Source organism: Hypomesus transpacificus, chromosome 10, assembly GCF_021917145.1.
Source record: "Hypomesus transpacificus isolate Combined female chromosome 10, fHypTra1, whole genome shotgun sequence".
NCBI lineage: Eukaryota > Metazoa > Chordata > Actinopteri > Osmeriformes > Osmeridae > Hypomesus > Hypomesus transpacificus.
This window is the reverse complement of record NC_061069.1, coordinates 11,036,119-11,052,283: the sequence shown is the minus strand read 5'-3', so window position 1 is coordinate 11,052,283 and position 16,165 is coordinate 11,036,119. Positions and strand designations below refer to the sequence as shown.

General features: G+C 44.8%; 3 protein-coding genes across 9 annotated transcripts; 1 reads left to right on the top strand and 2 right to left on the bottom strand.

Moving 5' to 3' along the window:
- The first annotated feature begins 1,136 nt into the window (after positions 1-1,136).
- On the top strand, positions 1,137-8,989 carry eef1da (eukaryotic translation elongation factor 1 delta a (guanine nucleotide exchange protein)). Of its 6 annotated transcripts, XM_047028445.1 has the most exons (11): positions 1,192-1,242; positions 1,702-1,731; positions 2,657-3,303; positions 4,284-4,401; positions 6,119-6,190; positions 6,732-6,788; positions 7,325-7,406; positions 7,564-7,661; positions 8,047-8,244; positions 8,441-8,635; positions 8,877-8,989. In XM_047028445.1, exons 3-11 carry the CDS (start codon positions 2,657-2,659, stop codon positions 8,913-8,915), a joined length of 1,506 nt encoding a protein of 501 aa, XP_046884401.1. In that variant the 5' UTR covers positions 1,192-1,242; positions 1,702-1,731; the 3' UTR covers positions 8,916-8,989. The 6 variants fall into 6 exon arrangements, with proteins under 6 accessions (XP_046884406.1, XP_046884407.1, XP_046884401.1 ...); XM_047028450.1 differs by lacking the exons at positions 1,702-1,731; positions 2,657-3,303; positions 6,732-6,788 and having other exon boundaries at positions 1,137-1,242; XM_047028447.1 differs by lacking the exons at positions 1,192-1,242; positions 1,702-1,731; positions 6,119-6,190.
- Positions 8,990-9,088: 99 nt separating this feature from the next.
- ftr87 (finTRIM family, member 87) lies at positions 9,089-12,150 on the bottom strand. 2 transcript variants are annotated; one of them, XM_047028444.1, is made up of 8 exons: positions 11,721-12,150; positions 11,526-11,582; positions 11,358-11,444; positions 10,980-11,213; positions 10,691-10,850; positions 10,528-10,587; positions 10,381-10,437; positions 9,089-10,295 (listed from the first exon to the last, which is right to left on the bottom strand). In XM_047028444.1, exons 1-8 carry the CDS (start codon positions 12,114-12,116, stop codon positions 9,748-9,750), a joined length of 1,599 nt encoding a protein of 532 aa, XP_046884400.1. In that variant the 5' UTR covers positions 12,117-12,150; the 3' UTR covers positions 9,089-9,747. The 2 variants fall into 2 exon arrangements, with proteins under 2 accessions (XP_046884400.1, XP_046884399.1); XM_047028443.1 differs by having other exon boundaries at positions 11,526-12,150.
- A 190-nt stretch (positions 12,151-12,340) lies between these two features.
- ftr67 (finTRIM family, member 67) lies at positions 12,341-15,748 on the bottom strand. The gene is made up of 7 exons (XM_047028452.1): positions 15,039-15,748; positions 14,645-14,740; positions 14,328-14,561; positions 13,888-14,047; positions 13,715-13,786; positions 13,312-13,410; positions 12,341-13,000 (listed from the first exon to the last, which is right to left on the bottom strand). Exons 1-7 carry the CDS (start codon positions 15,633-15,635, stop codon positions 12,936-12,938), a joined length of 1,323 nt encoding a protein of 440 aa, XP_046884408.1. The 5' UTR covers positions 15,636-15,748; the 3' UTR covers positions 12,341-12,935.
- Positions 15,749-16,165: the final 417 nt, after the last annotated feature.

Below are 16,165 nucleotides of genomic sequence, written 5' to 3'. Positions count from 1 at the left end.
CTATTGGCGGTCTATAGGATATATCCTTGACGACCTTTTTAACAAACATGCCAGGAAGTATCATAAAAACTTTGACCATGTGCAATTATGTATGTGTAATTATTGCAAACTTAATTATGCAACAATCATTCGGTAACAAGTGTTTATTTTAAGTTGTTCAATAAGAACCACATGGCCTTTTAAGGATAGTGAACAGTTTATGGTAACAAAGTCTGAGTCAGATTATCTTTTTTGAAATACACTCATCTTTGACAGATATTTCCACAAGCGCTGTGGAACTGCACTGGTGCTTGCACTGAGTAAGTAGCCTACACAGACGTTTCGTCACTCCACATCATATAATTAATATGGATCACTTGAATTAAGTTGACACACTTGTTAGAAATGGGTGATCATTTATTGAAACAGAATCCCCTGGATGTCTGGTCTACTGCCATCTGCTGGAGAGAAAAGGAATATTCTTTTGTTATAGTATTTATTCATGTCTTCTTCATGTAAACAAAACACATAAAAACGTTAATAAGAATACCAAAATAGTGTAAAGTATACAAAAATACAAAATAAAGGCAAAATAACAATGAAGTTCACCACCACCACAATATTTTTTTTTTTTACTTTGGTTCATTCTTGAGGAGTGTTACAAATATGTGTCATTTGCAAAATTTTGTCATGCCATGGAACAGCAATGTTTCAAAAACTCGAAGAAAAGTAGGCTATTTTTCACGATCTACCATTTGAAAAAGAAACACTAGGTGTGTTCGACTCATAGAGTTAATAGGGTTCGACCTCATACAGCACCGGCAGCGCCTTGAAGCTGAGAACGCCATTGGCTGCTTCAAGTCAGCCGGGCTGCAGGCGACGCCGGCGCTGCATGAAGTCGAACGCACCTTTTAGGACCCGTACAAATTTGTGCGACTCGGTAGTGCATTATGGGAAATGTATTTTAGAAAAGCTTATTGGATCATACCACTTTGGAAAGTAATGGTGAAATACATATGAGTCTTTATTGCCATTTTAACCGAATTCACTTGAAACAATATGGTCTTGTAGAGATACCTGTTTGTTATTTTAATTTTTAGATTATGTTATGTAAGCCATAAAGGGAAAAAAATAAGTGACTGTCCCCCTTTTTTGCAAATGAATGCATGCACCCCACTCCTCTGATTTCTCTTCCACCGACAGATTACAGCCGAGAGCACGCACAGAACGCTTTCCATCTCTAAAACGTTGAAAATAGTCAGAGTAAGTTGAACTAAATTACTATTTCACAGCACGACCTACCTATAATTGAATACACTACTCGTAAATGAAATGGGTAGCGATCACAATACTCATTAATAAACGCCACGTGGACTTCAAGTTCGTGTGCTTGTCAAACTTAAAAGTTTCAGTGTCAGAACATCGCAAGGAACCCGTAATTCACAGGACTCGTGTTCTAAACGTATTTTGACATTACCAGTTGGCTATCTCTCAGCAAGTCAGTGAGTATTTTAAAGTGTTCTCAAGCCTTTACAAATAAACTTCATATCGTCTTTGAGGATGCCGCTGTCTGGAGTTGAGGTTTATTAATTTGGTCGAAGACGCACACTAATGGTCGTTACTCCACTGTTAGTTTGTCACCTGATTTTGCACTGCCACGCGTATAGTCAGAATTTTTTCTTAATAAACCCTCTGTGTTTCTCTATTGGTTATTTAATTAAGCTCTAGCAGTATTTATCTCGTAAAGTGAAGGTGAGTATTGACAGGATATGGTGATGTTTGAAGTGCTGCTCATGACTGGATTCACCAAACCAAAGTCAGATGTCTCCCTGAACTTGATTGGTTTATTTAACTACAGCTTTGTTCATTTTGGCATTTGAATTAGTCAATTAAATTTATTTATTTAGCAAGTTTTGCCTTGTGGATTGTTATATGCAGCTGCTAAACATTGAAGTGCAGCTTTATTTACTTTTATTTTTCAGTAAGTTGAAAGTTAAACACTTTTTTGTCTGTAATGTACTAAGCAGGCATGCAGTGTTTGAATGTGTAGTTTGTTTGTTAGTCTTAACTTTTTCAATGACAAAATACATGAATTTTATATAAAGACTTGCTTCTGAGCCCTAATCTTTATTAAATAATTAAGATTTGTGCTACTTGAAGATAAGTACAAAATGCATTTTAATCCTTGTGTCTAAAGACAACGTAAAATAATGTTATTGTTAAGCCCTCTCCTGAAACTGGGACCAGCACATTTCATGTATCTTGAACTAAGATGTGCATGTTGACCCAGCTGGGCTTGGCGTAGGTGTATTGTACACAAGTATGCTACCGATTTGTAAATTAATATTTAAATAAGGGTTGATGCAGTGTAAGAATAATGATTTGTGATCATGCTGTCAAAGTAAATATGCTTGATTCATTTCTCATCTGTTGCACATCTTGCTTGTTCAGTCAAATGGTCAATAGATCAAACCTTTCATGATCAAGCTTCAATCATCTTTTTGCAAAGACTGCCTTGGCCTCAGCGCTCGTCTGTACCTGCAAGAATGGCTTCCTCGTCCTCCTAACTGGCATCCTCTCTGTGGTACTACTAACTCCACCAATAACACACCCTACCCTAGCTCCTACATGTGGCCTCTCCCCCCTTGTGCTTCTCCCTGCTGACACCTGACGCAAGATGGAGCATGCCAGGGACGCCCATGATCAGCCCAGAATGAACGGCCGCCGTGGGGGTGGACCTCAAAGTGCTGTGCGTATAGGGGCCGCCCGCGGAGGAAACGGGCCCACTATCGCCAGGGCCAACCTGAACGGGGACGACATTCACGTAGGGAGGAGGCAGAGACGAACCCGCTCGTCCCAGTCAGAGAGCCAGGGGTCCGGGGCTGAAGAGGAGTGGGTGTTCGGGTCTCCCCTGGAGGGGGCAACCTCCTTCGGCCAGAGCCCCGTCTTCCAGGGCCTGCTGGGGGAACACGTGTGGTACAACCGCTGGGCCTTCGAGCAGGCCGAGAGCGCCCCCCAGCGCAGGAACGGCAACCAGCCTCCCCTGTCGTCCTCCCCCAGGAACCAGGGCAGAGGCTCCCGTACCCTGACCTTCCGCTCCAGACGCCCCCAGCAGCATCAGCAGCAAGGCCCCCCAGAGGAGGAACACCACCCCAGCTCCTACTCCCAGTCCCCTGGTACAGAAGGCTCTAAACGCCTGCCCGCCCAGGGTAGGGGCCGCGCCCGGTCCTTCTCTTCTGAGCCCCACGAGGGCCGGGGCCGGGGTTACCGTAGAGCCAGGAGGAGGGGCCTCTCTGAGACCGAAGGCAGGCCTCGAAGGGACAAGTATGGCACACCTCTCAGGGAATGGGAGAGACATGTTTGATTTGGTTTTTTTGTTCGATTTTGTATTGTATTTTGTTTTTGTATGCATTTTTGTATTATGTTTTGCATTTTTTTTGGTTTGGTCCCTGTTTAGTTTGTGCTAACTTGTGTGGGTTTTGATTTCTGCTGTTATGTTTCCTTAAAGTGTCTTGTCACCACATCGGTGTAAAAGTTCCTCAAAATTCCCAATGTCAAATATAGTTCATGTGACATCTGACATGAGGGAGTCTGATAGCTGAGCGGTGAGGGAGTCGGGCTAGTAATCTATAGGTTGCCAGTTCGATTCCCAGCCGTGCCAAATGATGTTGTGTCCTTGGGCAAGGCACTTTACCCTACTTGCTTCGGGGGGAATGTCCCTGTACTTCCTGTAAGTCGCTCTGGATAAGAGCGTGTGCTAAATGACTAAATGATGGGTGGCTCTTGTGCTGTGAAAGCCGCTGGTGGTGTAGAGACCTCATGTCCTGGAAAGAGGGTCCGGAGCCATGCCTTTGTTCTCCTTAATCCAGAGTTAGCAAAGCAGGCAGTTTGGTTGCATTGAACAGAGGAATGCTTGAATGGCAGTCTGCTGGAGTGACGTGACTGTCCTTGGTCTCGGTTATTTCAAAGCGACGTGGCGTTTCTGTTATCTTTAGTGTGAGTTTAAACTAAGTGAACTAAGCCAGCTGTCTTATTGTTTTCTTATCGTTGACATTAAAGCTTGGTTCATGGCGGGTTAGTTTTTTTTTTTTTTTTTTTACTTGGTGGCGTTTCACCTTCTGTAAATAGTTTTGCATTCTGTCTGCATGGTGTTTCCATCATCCTTGCTGCATTTGGTTTGTCATTGGTATGCTGGACTAGTGCATTCTGAATTTCACTAGCAATGTCCTTGGACAACCTGTCCGATCGTTTCACCTACACGTGATCAATGAAAGTGACCACTGTCTTCCCTTGGTCCCTGTCAGCATCAACATGAGTGGACTGCAGTGCCTTGCCCAGGAGAACATCTGGTTCGACAAGCCCCACTATGACGAGGCTGAGAAACGCTTCTACGAGGGGACCAACGGACCTTCACACCAACAGGTATTCTACCCTCTCCTACTGTATAGACAGGTGTTCTACCCTCTCCTACTGTATAGACAGGTGTTCTCTCCTCTCCTACTGTATAGACTGGTGTTCTACCCTCTCCTACTGTATAGACGGGTGTTCTCTCCTCTCCTACTGTATAGACGGGTGTTCTCTCCTCTCCTACTGTATAGACGGGTGTTCTCTCCTCTCCTACTGTATAGACGGGTGTTCTCTCCTCTCCTACTGTATAGACGGGTGTTCTCTCCTCTCCTACTGTATAGACGGGTGTTCTCTCCTCTCCTACTGTATAGACGGGTGTTCTCTCCTCTCCTACTGTATAGACGGGTGTTCTCTCCTCTCCTACTGTATAGACGGGTGTTCTCTCCTCTCCTACTGTATAGACGGGTGTTCTCTCCTCTCCTACTGTATAGACGGGTGTTCTCTCCTCTCTTACTGTATAGACGGGTGTTCTCTCCTCTCCTACTGTATAGACGGGTGTTCTCTCCTCTCCTACTGTATAGACGGGTGTTCTCTCCTCTCCTACTGTATAGACGGGTGTTCTCTCCTCTCCTACTGTATAGACGGGTGTTCTCTCCTCTCCTACTGTATAGACGGGTGTTCTCTCCTCTCCTACTGTATAGACGGGTGTTCTCTCCTCTTTTACTGTATAGACGGGTGTTCTCTCCTCTCCTACTACACAGTATATACAGGTATTATATCCTGTAATAGACTAAGGGGATCCACTGGGAATAGTCAAAACAAACACTGTATTGTGTCAACACATACACACACTGTATTGTGTAAAAGTCACATAAGATTTTTTTGTACACGTATGCTATCCCAAATATTTTTGTCCCAAATACAGTCTTCTGTATTTGTACTTCATTATAAAAGTGCAACGTTCAGAATTAGTTTGGTTTTAATACTTCATTATGTCTTAAGGTGTTTTTTCTTTAAATAAATATGTGCCAAAGACTTTTGCAATGTACTCTACAAGACCGTATTCCTCAGTTTGAACACAGCGTAGGGGATCAGAAGTGTTCTGCTGCAACCAGACCAGACAGAGTTCACCTTCCCTGTGTGCCTCCATGTCACCTAGCTCTCACGGGCCTGCATGACAGTGCCAGGTGTCGTTCAGCTCATGTGGCCGTGGTGTCAGCTGCATGGCAAGTTTGCCTGTCTGTCACTCCCAACTCTGCTGCCACTAGGTCTGTTACATCACAGCCTCTGCACAGCGCCGCCTCCCAGAAGCTGGCCGTGAGAGTTAAGCCACTCAACTTTAAAAGTAGCTCAGCTGACGAGCGGCGGTCAAGTGGTATGGCAGCTGTCCTCAGTGGGGCGGAGGCTTGAGCACATTCTGTTGACCTCCCTCCCACTTCCAGATATACTGGTGTCTACCCAGGCTTTCCAGCACATAAAGACGTTTCATTTATTGTTCCCCATGCTCGTTCACATTGAAAAAGGCACTGCCTGCTTGCGTATACTTTGCGTGTGTGTGTGTCTGGGTAGCCTGTGTGTGTTTCAGGACCGTCCTTGGATCAATTCAGTCAATTGAGAGGTGATCAGACGCAGCGGGTTACTTTCTGAATTGACAGAATTGAACCCGATGTCACCCCCTCTCCCTGTCTGTGTCCACCTGCCTGCTTCTGTTTGACCTGCCTTCCTCACCACCCACCCACCCCCACCTGTCCTGCTTCCTCCCCCATGGCCGTGCCTCCCCCCCGCCCCTCAGGAGAGGGAGGCTAGTGCCATCCTGCAGGACATTGCTAAAGCCCGCCAGAATATCCAGCAGTCCCTAGACGGAGTGAGTACTGTACCATGAACATTCCAGTCAGCCAGTACTGTCCTCTCGAATGCCCTCAATCCAGCCTCAAATGGGAGGATAACAGTAATAATAATGATCTAAAAATGGACTGGCCACCTAATATCCTCTGTCAGGGCCAGTAGTAACCAAAAAACATCTAATGTTGTATTTGAGGTCTACTTAACCACTTAATGAGTACAATCGGATGATAACGTCAACATATTTGAAGGTACTGCGATGTCAAACGATCACCCTGCTTCTCATCGCTCGCCTCTTAGCTCTGCTTGCTTGTCTCACTGTGATTTATCTTAATCAAAGGGGTCATGTGTTTGTTTGTGTGAGTCTCTTTCCTGCTAACCTTTTCCTGTCTGCGTACCCTAAATGTACCCTGCTGTTTGTCTTGTGCGGGATATACTGTATGTATGTGCCTTCTAGTATATGCCTACCATATACACTTCTCTCTTTCTGTCTTTCCATTCTTTATCCTCCCTGCCCTTGGAACGTTTCCGGTGATGATGAATGAATGAATGAATGGGTGTAGGTGAAGACAGCCCTGCAGTCGGGCAGAGAGCGCCCACAGAAACGCCGGCACAGGAACGTAAGTTCCCAGCGTGTTGGGAACCCACAAGCATGTGTGGGCCTGGACCCTGCCCACGTTTGGGGTGTGTTCAGTGATGTGGCAACACCCTCCCAGATTTCACTCTCTCTCCCTGTGCATCTGTGTCAGCTGGTTTCTCAGTGTGTTGGTTTAATGGAAAGACTGCTTAAGAGCTAGCCTGCATGCTGGCTGCTTCTTTGTTGAAAGGCAATTTTAATTTCTCTCTGTGGAATCCAGTAATTTGGGCATCATTTGATTGGAGTGTGTTGTGTTGTACTCATTGTGTTATTTGGTTTAGACGAGAACAGTCGTGTGGTGTTTCCACACCAGAGCATGGTTTGGTGTGTCATGACCAGGGCCCTGGTGTCGTCGTGTATTTAAGCCTCCAATCTGGAACTTCATGCATATGCTCTCCCTCTTTTGAGCTGTTGATTTCCTGGCTTGGCTTTGGCATGGACATCTCCTACCTGTCGTCATGGTGACAGGGATCTGAAACGGCAGTCTCTCACCCAGCTGTGTGTGTGTTTTGTGTGCAGTCCTCCTCCCATGCAGGAGGAGACCAGGAGCTGGTGTCTCGCATGAAGAGCCTGGAACTGGAGAACCAGGGCCTGCACAAAGGTAGGGTGTGGGAGCCGACACCTTGAACCGTCTGGGAAGTCTTCCACAATATGCCATCCGAGTTGGCTTTGTGTTGCTATTGGACTGTGCCGTTTCCAGCGCTTCTTCTGTTTGTAATTCTCATGTGTAATTCTCATGTGTATGTGTGTGTTTTCAGTGGTGGGTGATCTGAGGGCAGCCCTATCCAAGCTGGAGTCCAGAGTGTCCTCCCTGGAGAAGACTCCCAAATCAGAAGCAGCAGTCCCCTGTGCCAAGGTTAGACAGACACAGACAGACAGACTATACCAGTGGTTCCCGACCCTGGTCCTCAGGGAACACCTGTCCTGCATGTTTTAGATGTTTTCCTGCTCAAACAGCTTATTCAAATGAATGGGTCGCTGCTCTGCAGAAGCCTGCGCATGACCACTCATTTGAATCAGATGTGTTGGAGCAGGGAAACATTTAAAACATGCAGGACAGGTGTTCCCTGAGGACCAGGGTTGAGAACCACTGCCCTGTACAACCAAGGCCCTCGGAAGGGAATACAAACACCTCCACTGACAAGCAATGTGTTGGGAGTCTGTCCGTGGGGTTAGCTTTGACAGCCTCACACTCCTCCAGCTGCAGCAGTTCCTTGACCCTCCCCTCCCTCCCTCCTCAGGCGGCCTCCGTCCAGCAGGTGAAGGCAGCGCAGAACGGAGACGACGACGACGATGACATGGACCTGTTCGGCAGCGACGAGGAGGAGGACGCGGAGGCCGAGCGCATCAAGGAGGAGAGGGTGGCGGCGTACGCTGCCAAGAAGTCCAAGAAGCCCGCCCTCATCGCCAAGTCCTCCATCCTGCTGGACGTCAAACCGGTCAGCTCCTCCTGCCTGGTCCCCTGCGACCGATGATCTCATCGACCGTGGACCTCATCCACACTATATTTTTTATTAACAATCATCCATTTAACTGTCCATATTACTACTGTCCATTTCTTCTGGTTAAGGGTCTTTTTAATCTGAATAGGGTGATCACCATTCTTCTTTCTTGTACTTTGTTTTATCCTCCCAGTGGGATGATGAGACAGACATGGCCAAGCTGGAGGAGTGCGTGCGCACGGTTCAGATGGACGGCCTGCTGTGGGGCCAGTCCAAGCTGGTGCCCGTGGGCTACGGCATCAAGAAGCTGCAGATCTCCTGTGTGGTGGAGGACGACAAGGTGGGCACAGACATGCTGGAGGAGGAGATCACCCAGTTTGAAGACTACGTAAGTACACAGCTCCCAGGACATCTACCCGTGTCGTTCCCAGGTCAGAGACTGAAACATGAATTCACACTTCCAACAACAATTGTTTTAATTGGACAAAAGACACAAACTTACTTGGTCAATTAATATTGCTTATGTTCTAACATGCATGCTATACATACAACTCCTAACATACACAGTACTTGAAATAATCCACAAAGTGAAAGATGTATACTGATGTCCTGTTTTTGTTTGGTTTCAGGTCCAGAGTGTTGACATTGCTGCCTTTAACAAGATCTAAGTCTCTCATCAAAAATGTTACTGTTGCTCTCGGCTTGCTCGGTTATCAATAAAATGTTGAGCTTTAAGTACAAACATGTCTCTTCCTTTGTGAATTAAAAGGGCAAAAATGTACATTATGAAACTGAAGGTGAAGTCCCACATTTCACATGACCACAATGTAACTTAAGTTAAAATAAACAATTTGAAATGTTGATTTTAACCCAGGCTGCCCCAGCATGTCTGAAAGAGCATGCACCATAATCCAGTGAGTTAACAGGGGAGCCCTGCTTTCTTATGGTTTTATGACACCCCAACTCTGTAGGTTGTTTTCAACTAGATAGTTCAATGTCAAATTTAAAATGTCGAGTGGAGATGATCCCTAATAGCTCAGTGGTTAAAGATGTGGGCTACAGTGTGAGGAATCTGGTGTTCAAATTTGGCTGAAGGATCTTCTTACACCAAATTTTTAGCTCTTTGACTTATAAATAAAACTTGACCTATAAATAAAACTCATAAATAAAACTTGACCTATAAATAAAACTCATAAAAGGTAAATTCATTTTTAGATTGGTTGAGCTTTTCCTGGTGGGACAGTGGATCTGGACAGTCGGGTTGTGGTTCGAAGACTGAATTCACAGAAATAAAAATATTTTTTCAGAACTTATTTAGAATATTTATTAAAATATTTTTGGGGTAATGTGTCATCTCTTAAATTTCAATCTTTATGGTCTTAAAATGTCTTAAGGTCTTACATTTGTCTTACTGAAACCTGCAGGAACCCTCTACATAGAAAATTACATTCAAATCCATCAAATGGTATCTATACAAAGTACACCATTAAATCATTTGTTTCATGACCAAACAACGTGTTTGTGAGGAGAGCCTAGTTTCAAGGTGGATCCCAGTCCCACCCAGAAGCCGGGGTAGAGAGGCTGAGTGAACGTGGTCTTGGTCCTATGAAGCAGAGTCATCTTATCAGAGACGCTGTAGAAAGACAGCATTCCAGACCCGTGGTCCAGAAACACTCCTATCCTGTTGGAGCACGGGACACCTATGGCTGTACTGTCCTTGTTGTGTTGGAAAGAGCAACTGAGATTGGAGCAGTCCAGGCTCCAGGACTTGGAATTGTGTCCCAGCTTGCTGTCGGTCCCTCCCCCTGTCCTGGTCATCCCTTTGTAGCACACTCCTACGGAGACCCCCCTGGAGCCCTCCCACTCCACCTCCCAGTACCTGCGTCCGATCAGGGGCCCTCGACACAGCACCTGGGCCCAGCTGCTGAAGCGCTCCGGGTGGTCTGGGTACGGCTGGGACTCTGACAGTGTGGTCGCTCCCTTCCTCCCGTCAGACACGCGCAGGTAGGGGTTCGCTGTGTTGACGTCCAGCATCATGTTGTCGCAGTCTGGGAAGAGGAAGCCAATGCTTTACAACTCGTTTGCTTTTCCAAGAAATGGGTAACCATGCGCTGTACCATAAAACACACTTACATTGTAGGAATTCTGACCTGGTTTTTGGCTCTGTGTTGGCTGTGGTACTGTTGTTTGCTGTCAGAGACAGATTTGGGGTGATTAGGCTGTAAATCGCTTGGTTTAATATTACCGTGTTAAATGTTCTTCCATTTTCCCCAGACACACCTCTCTGAAGAGTTGTAGTGGATTGTGGATGTGATTCCTGATGTGGGCTTCCTTCCTTGACTATAAACAAAAACGTGAAAGTCAATAGAGGTAGAAATAGTTTAGCGTGTCATTGTTTCTGACACCTCCGCCCAGGGTGGAGCTGTGGGTACTCGGTACTTACTCTTATCAGAGATCCTGTCGATTTCCCTCTCACACACTTCCTCTAATCGATCGTGCAAGTCAACAAGGGCTCCTCTCAGGATTTTGTCCACAAAGCATGGATGAACTTTAATGCAGGGAAGATCCACAGTCTGGGGAGGCTGATCAAGGGACCTGCACCTCTGCAAGGGGTTGTAACCGAAAAGAACTAAAGTTAACGACGCGCATCGATAAAGATAATCTAGTCAGTTGCGCCGATGCAAATACTAGGCTATGTGTAAATGAAGGGAGGGTGTTTCACTGTACAGTACCTGGAGGAAATAAATGTGGTTCTCGGTGTGTGAAAGCTGCTCTAGCTCCGAGTCACTCTTCCTCAGTTTAGCGAGTTCCCTCTCCAGATTCTCCAGTTGGGTTTCTGCCTGTCCGACAGCAGCCTTCTCCTGGGCCCGCATCTCCTCTCTCACCTCAGAGCGCCTTCTCTCGACGGAGCGGATCAGCTTGGAGAAGACCTTCTCGCTCTCCTCCATGCCTGTCTCGGTGGCATGCTGGTCACAGCATTTGAAATTGTGTTTTTAACCCAAGTGTCACAGTATCATATCATGGAAAATGATCATTCTATAGATTTGTGTTATTAAAAATGATCATTTATGGGATGCTGAATGGAGTGTTAGTACACTGGTGAAACTCACCTTGATGTATCTGATAATTTGCTTAAGCTTCTTTTCCATCTCTTTAAATGTATGTATGGATTTTAAGAATGCCTCATCTTGTTGTTTCTGTGATAGAAAAGCAAGAGTCATATTTGTAAGTACCACACATCGTGACTGGAAAAACATGTCGATTTTTTTGTGAGCTACCTGTTGAGTTTTCCTCTCTGCTACGACTGAGACGGTGTCATGGTCCTTGTGGCTCTCCTTTGTACAAATAGTGCAGACACACTGCTGGTCAGTTCGACAATAGACTCTGAGCAGTTTGTTATGATGTGGACACAACTTCTCTTTCAGTGAGCCCAAAGTTTGGATCAGTTTGTGTGTTTTCCCACAAAATTGTACCTCGTGTGCCATTAAGTGAGCGTCACAATAAGATTCCAAGCAAACGAGACAAGATTTAACGGCTTTGCTCTTTTTACTAAAGCAAATATCGCATTTCACAACATCCTCAGTCTTGGCACTCGGCTGTAGAGGCGTTCCACGTAATCCGGACCCTTGAAACTTCTCCACCACTTCTGCCAGGACTGTACTCCTGCTCAGTGTTGGTCTAGGACTAAAAATCTGCCTACACTGAGGACAGCAGAATATCCCTTTCTGCTTGTCCTTGTTCCAGTAGCCCTCAATACAGTCCATACAATAACTGTGTCCACAGGGGATCGTCACTGGGTCCTGAAGCACATCTAGACATACAGGACAACTAAACTGCTCCTGTTCTACAGAAATGCTAGTGGCTGCCATTTCATACAGGTACAACGCAAGGTTTTCTACAACAGGAACTGTTGAGAGAGGAACAGAGATGGGCGTGGACTGTAGAGCTTTGCGTGATTGGGGAGATGGAGGGTTCTCCAGTTTCACCTCACTGCCAGAGGCATCCAATCAAAAGCCAAGACTAGGAGTAAACAAAAAATAAAGGGAGTAGGCTAAACCAGAGGAATAGTAAATAAATCAAAACAAAGGTACAGTTTTAACATAAGTAATATGAAATGCATTCAAATTTATTTGTTTTTGATGAACAATCTGTTACATTACATATATTTAGCTGTAGAGAAAACTGACATTGTGTAGTTAACCAGTTTTCCCAGTTTGCCAGGAGTCATCCAATAGCTCTTGTTTACAATAGACACAAAGAGAGAAAACACCAGTTGAAACCAGCTTAAAAGAAGGGTGGGAACTTTTCTCTCCATGAAACATGACCATGCACCTGCACAAACACAAGCTTGAAGTAGGCATGATCTGATTTAACTGATGTAGGACATTGCCAAAACAGCATCAGTTTAGTCCAGTATATTTATTGAATGTTTGTTTCCATACATTATTACAAATTGATTGTTCAAGATTTCTGTTTAAAAAAAATGGTATATATAAAAAAATGCATTAATTCGGATAAAAATTATTAATACTGAAATCACAGGCGTGTTTTGGAAAGCAATTCTCAAATGTAGCACACTACAATCCTACATTTGCGTCGTAAGGATAGCTTATTTATTCTGGACATTCTGATCAGGTCCATGAGCAGTTCCCGCTACGTTCCAGTCAGCTCTGATGAACTAGACGACGTCACTTCCTCCGTGCGTGGGAACGGCGTTGTAGCGGCCTTTGTCTGGCGCTAGAGAGCTTGGAACCTGCAGAGACAGAAGGGAAGTTATTCAGCAGGACTGGGGGAACCTGGGACAGACATCATAAAGGGAGGTAATATGGCTGACGGTTCAGTGTATTACGTCAGTATACAGAGCGCATCCACACTGCTGGTGTTTAATATTTGGCCTAAAGTGTGGGATGCACTGTGAATATGGGGTGAGCTGTGTGAATGGTTCAGTGTTGCAGCTGGATCTGCAGATGCAGAATAACGGATTCAGAATAATCAAAGTCTTTTGTGTATATTCAAAAATCTTTCGGAACTTTAAACGGTGTTATTGCCCGATGCGATACTCACCAAAGGGTGTGAAGGCAAAGCCAAAGTTGGGTGCTGGTACTTGGCTGAGGAAGGGATTGAGACAGGAGGTGCTTTGGTCTCCAGCAGGTCTTGCGGTTACTGTGAGGACACGGAGCAGTCAGAACAGGAGCAAATCAATCATTTCCTGGTTTTATCGGCAACATTTGATCTTTCACCGTGTCCTTGTTTGCGCTTGCACAATCTCATCAACCAAGAGGTGCCTGAATGAGATGCTTTGACAGGGTAACGTGCCCTGAAGTTGTTGGGGGGGGTTTTTTTGGGGGGGGGGGGTTGTTTGACACTTTGTTGTCTATTCACAAACGCCAACTAATAGTTATAATTATGTAATCATAATGAAAATACTTTTAACAGATAATAGATAATTTAATAACACATATCCTACTTTGTGTGGATTCAGACTCTGTTCCAAATTCTTCGTTGCACTTCGGAGATTCAACAATTGACACGTTTCTCACTGTAACAAAAACAACCAAAACAAAGTACTTAGTTTGATCAAACTTCTTAATTGACAGAGTCTCTGTCCAGATATGGACATTAGTTTATTAAGTTCTCCACCTTTCTCATAGATGTTGAAAAATCCTCCTTGGTAGACTTCTTCTAAGAGCTCTTTGAATTCAGAAACAGCTGTCATCACTGAACCAAAGGTGAAGTTGGGGTCAAAGTTGACAGGAGGCATGTCTCCCAGCCCAGGACAAGACCTAAAGGACTGACAGTTCTTGAATAACAGACAGAACACAAACACATGGATAAACATATTCGTATTGTTGAGAAATATTAGTGAACTGAACCATTTATTTAATCAATTCAACAGCACCCTCAATGTAAGTGAATTGAGGCAAGTAGTGCAAAGAGTTAGGATAAAACCATGTGTTTACTGTGAGAGAGTGTGTGTGTGTGTGTGTGTGTGTGTGTGTGTGTGTGTGTGTGTGTGTGTGTGTGTGTGTGTGTGTGTGTGTGTGTGTGTGTGTGTGTGTGTGTATGCATCTGCATGTTACCTGAAGGAACGTAATATGGTCATCCGTATGAGAAAGCTGTTCCAGGTCAGAGTCTCTCCTCTTCAGCTCAGCGATCTCCTGCTCCAGTTTAGCCAGCAGTCCCTCGGCCTGACTGATCGCTGCTTTTTCCTGATCTCTAATCAGCTCTCTCAACTCAAACCTCTTTAGCTCAATAGATTGGATGAGATCAGTGAAGATCTTCTCGCTTTCCTCCACTGTTGTACGTGCAGAGCGCTAGAGGGAGACAGAGACACTGCTGCAGACTTGCTGTTGATCCATCGGATTTGTAATAAGAGTGTAATCGTTTTATTACTCACTGTGAGGGCGGTGATGGCCTGTCTCAGCTCCTGCAACTCCTTCTCTCTGACCTGGATTTGTTGCTGGGAGTTCCTCTGCATCTCCCCAAGCTGAGTCTGAAGACACAGGTGTGTTTAGGAAGCCTTTTAAGCTGTGCCATACTGAACATTACAACAAGACTAGAGGACTAATATTGTTCAATGTCTACTTTTCATTCCGATTTACCGTTAATCATACTGTGACAGGATCAGCGTGTGAATGCCTGATCAATGCTTAATCTGCAAGTTTTATAATTGTACGTATACTTGCATTAGAATGTAGAACCTGTTTTTGAATGTTGTATCTTATTATTATTGATAAATGATGGGCTTCAGTGAAAATATCGGTTAGTACTGTATCCTGAAAAACACTTGCCTGTTTCTCGTTCATTTCCGATTCAGCTAAAACGGTGTCGTGGCCTTTGTGCTCATCCGTTAAACAAAGATAACAGATACATTTCTGATCCGTGCGACAGTAAACTTCCAGCAGCTTATCGTGGCGAGGGCATATTGTGTCTTGGAGTTTCTTGGAGGCTACGACAAGCTTGTGCTTCTTGAAAGCTGGAGAGTCGTAGTGAGGTTGCAAGTGGGTCTCGCAGTACGAGGCAAGACAAACGAGACATGATTTGACAGCTTTGTTTTTCCTCCCACTCCCGGTACAAACGTCGCATTCCACATCCTCTGGTCCCGCGTAACTTTGAGTTGGGGGATCACTTTGGAGTCCTGTCATCAAAAACTTCTCCACAACGTCGGCCAACATAGTGTTTCGGCCAAGTAAAGGCCTAGGGTTGAACATCTGCCTGCACTGAGGACAGCCATAAACCCCCATGTAATCGTCCTGGTCCCAGTACCCCTTGATACAACAAGAACAGTAACTGTGCCCACAAGGAATTGTAACAGGGTCTTTCAATACATCCAGACATATTGGACAGTTGAATTGGTCCTTGTCAAGTAACAGCCCTGCTTGAGCCATTTTTCGTACCAAATATTAGTAACGATTACGAAAGAGAAACCGTTTAAAGAGCGAAGACTGCTGCTAGTAGTGTGAAGCCAGCCTCAGTAATGAATCATTTCCAGTTGATTTATTTGGAGAATAATAAACGTCAAAATAAAGGTCAGGAGACATACTGTGCTTTTATTATTTCAAAGCCAGGTGATCTTTATTTCCCCAAAAGGTAGGAAGAAACAACGAATACAGTCAGATAACATGCTTTATTCATTGGATTCGTGGATTCAGTAAGATGAAAGCTGTCAGAATATGTATGACTATTATTATGAATGTAGTCTACAGGGTATGTAGCGTTTTACTATTGCCTTCGCTGTTCTGCGTTGTTTTTTTAACACACGTAACTGGACCTTCAATTCGTGATGCGGAGAAAACGAATTATTGTGTCACCTCAACATGGCGGGAATGGATTCAGGAAGATGAGAGCAATATCGCATTGCACCACTGAATTAACATGTTTTGCCACGTCTCAGGCTTTGCTCTTATTCTGAAGGCAA

What these genes read in the sequence shown, in the direction of transcription:
- eef1da (XM_047028445.1), top strand. Translation starts at nt 2,657, where the DNA reads ATGGAGCATGCCAGGGACGCCCATGATCAGCCCAGAATGAACGGCCGC. An exon ending in TCCTGCTGGACGTCAAACCG is followed by an intron (nt 8,245 to 8,440) that starts GTCAGCTCCTCC and finishes TTATCCTCCCAG; the next exon opens with TGGGATGATGAGACAGACAT. An exon ending in TCACCCAGTTTGAAGACTAC is followed by an intron (nt 8,636 to 8,876) that starts GTAAGTACACAG and finishes GTTTGGTTTCAG; the next exon opens with GTCCAGAGTGTTGACATTGC.
- ftr87 (XM_047028443.1), bottom strand. Translation starts at nt 12,116, where the DNA reads ATGGCAGCCACTAGCATTTCTGTAGAACAGGAGCAGTTTAGTTGTCCT. An exon ending in ACCACATTTATTTCCTCCAG is followed by an intron (nt 10,851 to 10,979) that starts GTACTGTACAGT and finishes AACCCCTTGCAG; the next exon opens with AGGTGCAGGTCCCTTGATCA. An exon ending in CGACAGGATCTCTGATAAGA is followed by an intron (nt 10,588 to 10,690) that starts GTAAGTACCGAG and finishes TTTTGTTTATAG; the next exon opens with TCAAGGAAGGAAGCCCACAT.
- ftr67 (XM_047028452.1), bottom strand. Translation starts at nt 15,635, where the DNA reads ATGGCTCAAGCAGGGCTGTTACTTGACAAGGACCAATTCAACTGTCCA. An exon ending in AGGCCATCACCGCCCTCACA is followed by an intron (nt 14,562 to 14,644) that starts GTGAGTAATAAA and finishes GTCTCCCTCTAG; the next exon opens with CGCTCTGCACGTACAACAGT. An exon ending in CTTTGCCTTCACACCCTTTG is followed by an intron (nt 13,001 to 13,311) that starts GTGAGTATCGCA and finishes CTGTCTCTGCAG; the next exon opens with GTTCCAAGCTCTCTAGCGCC.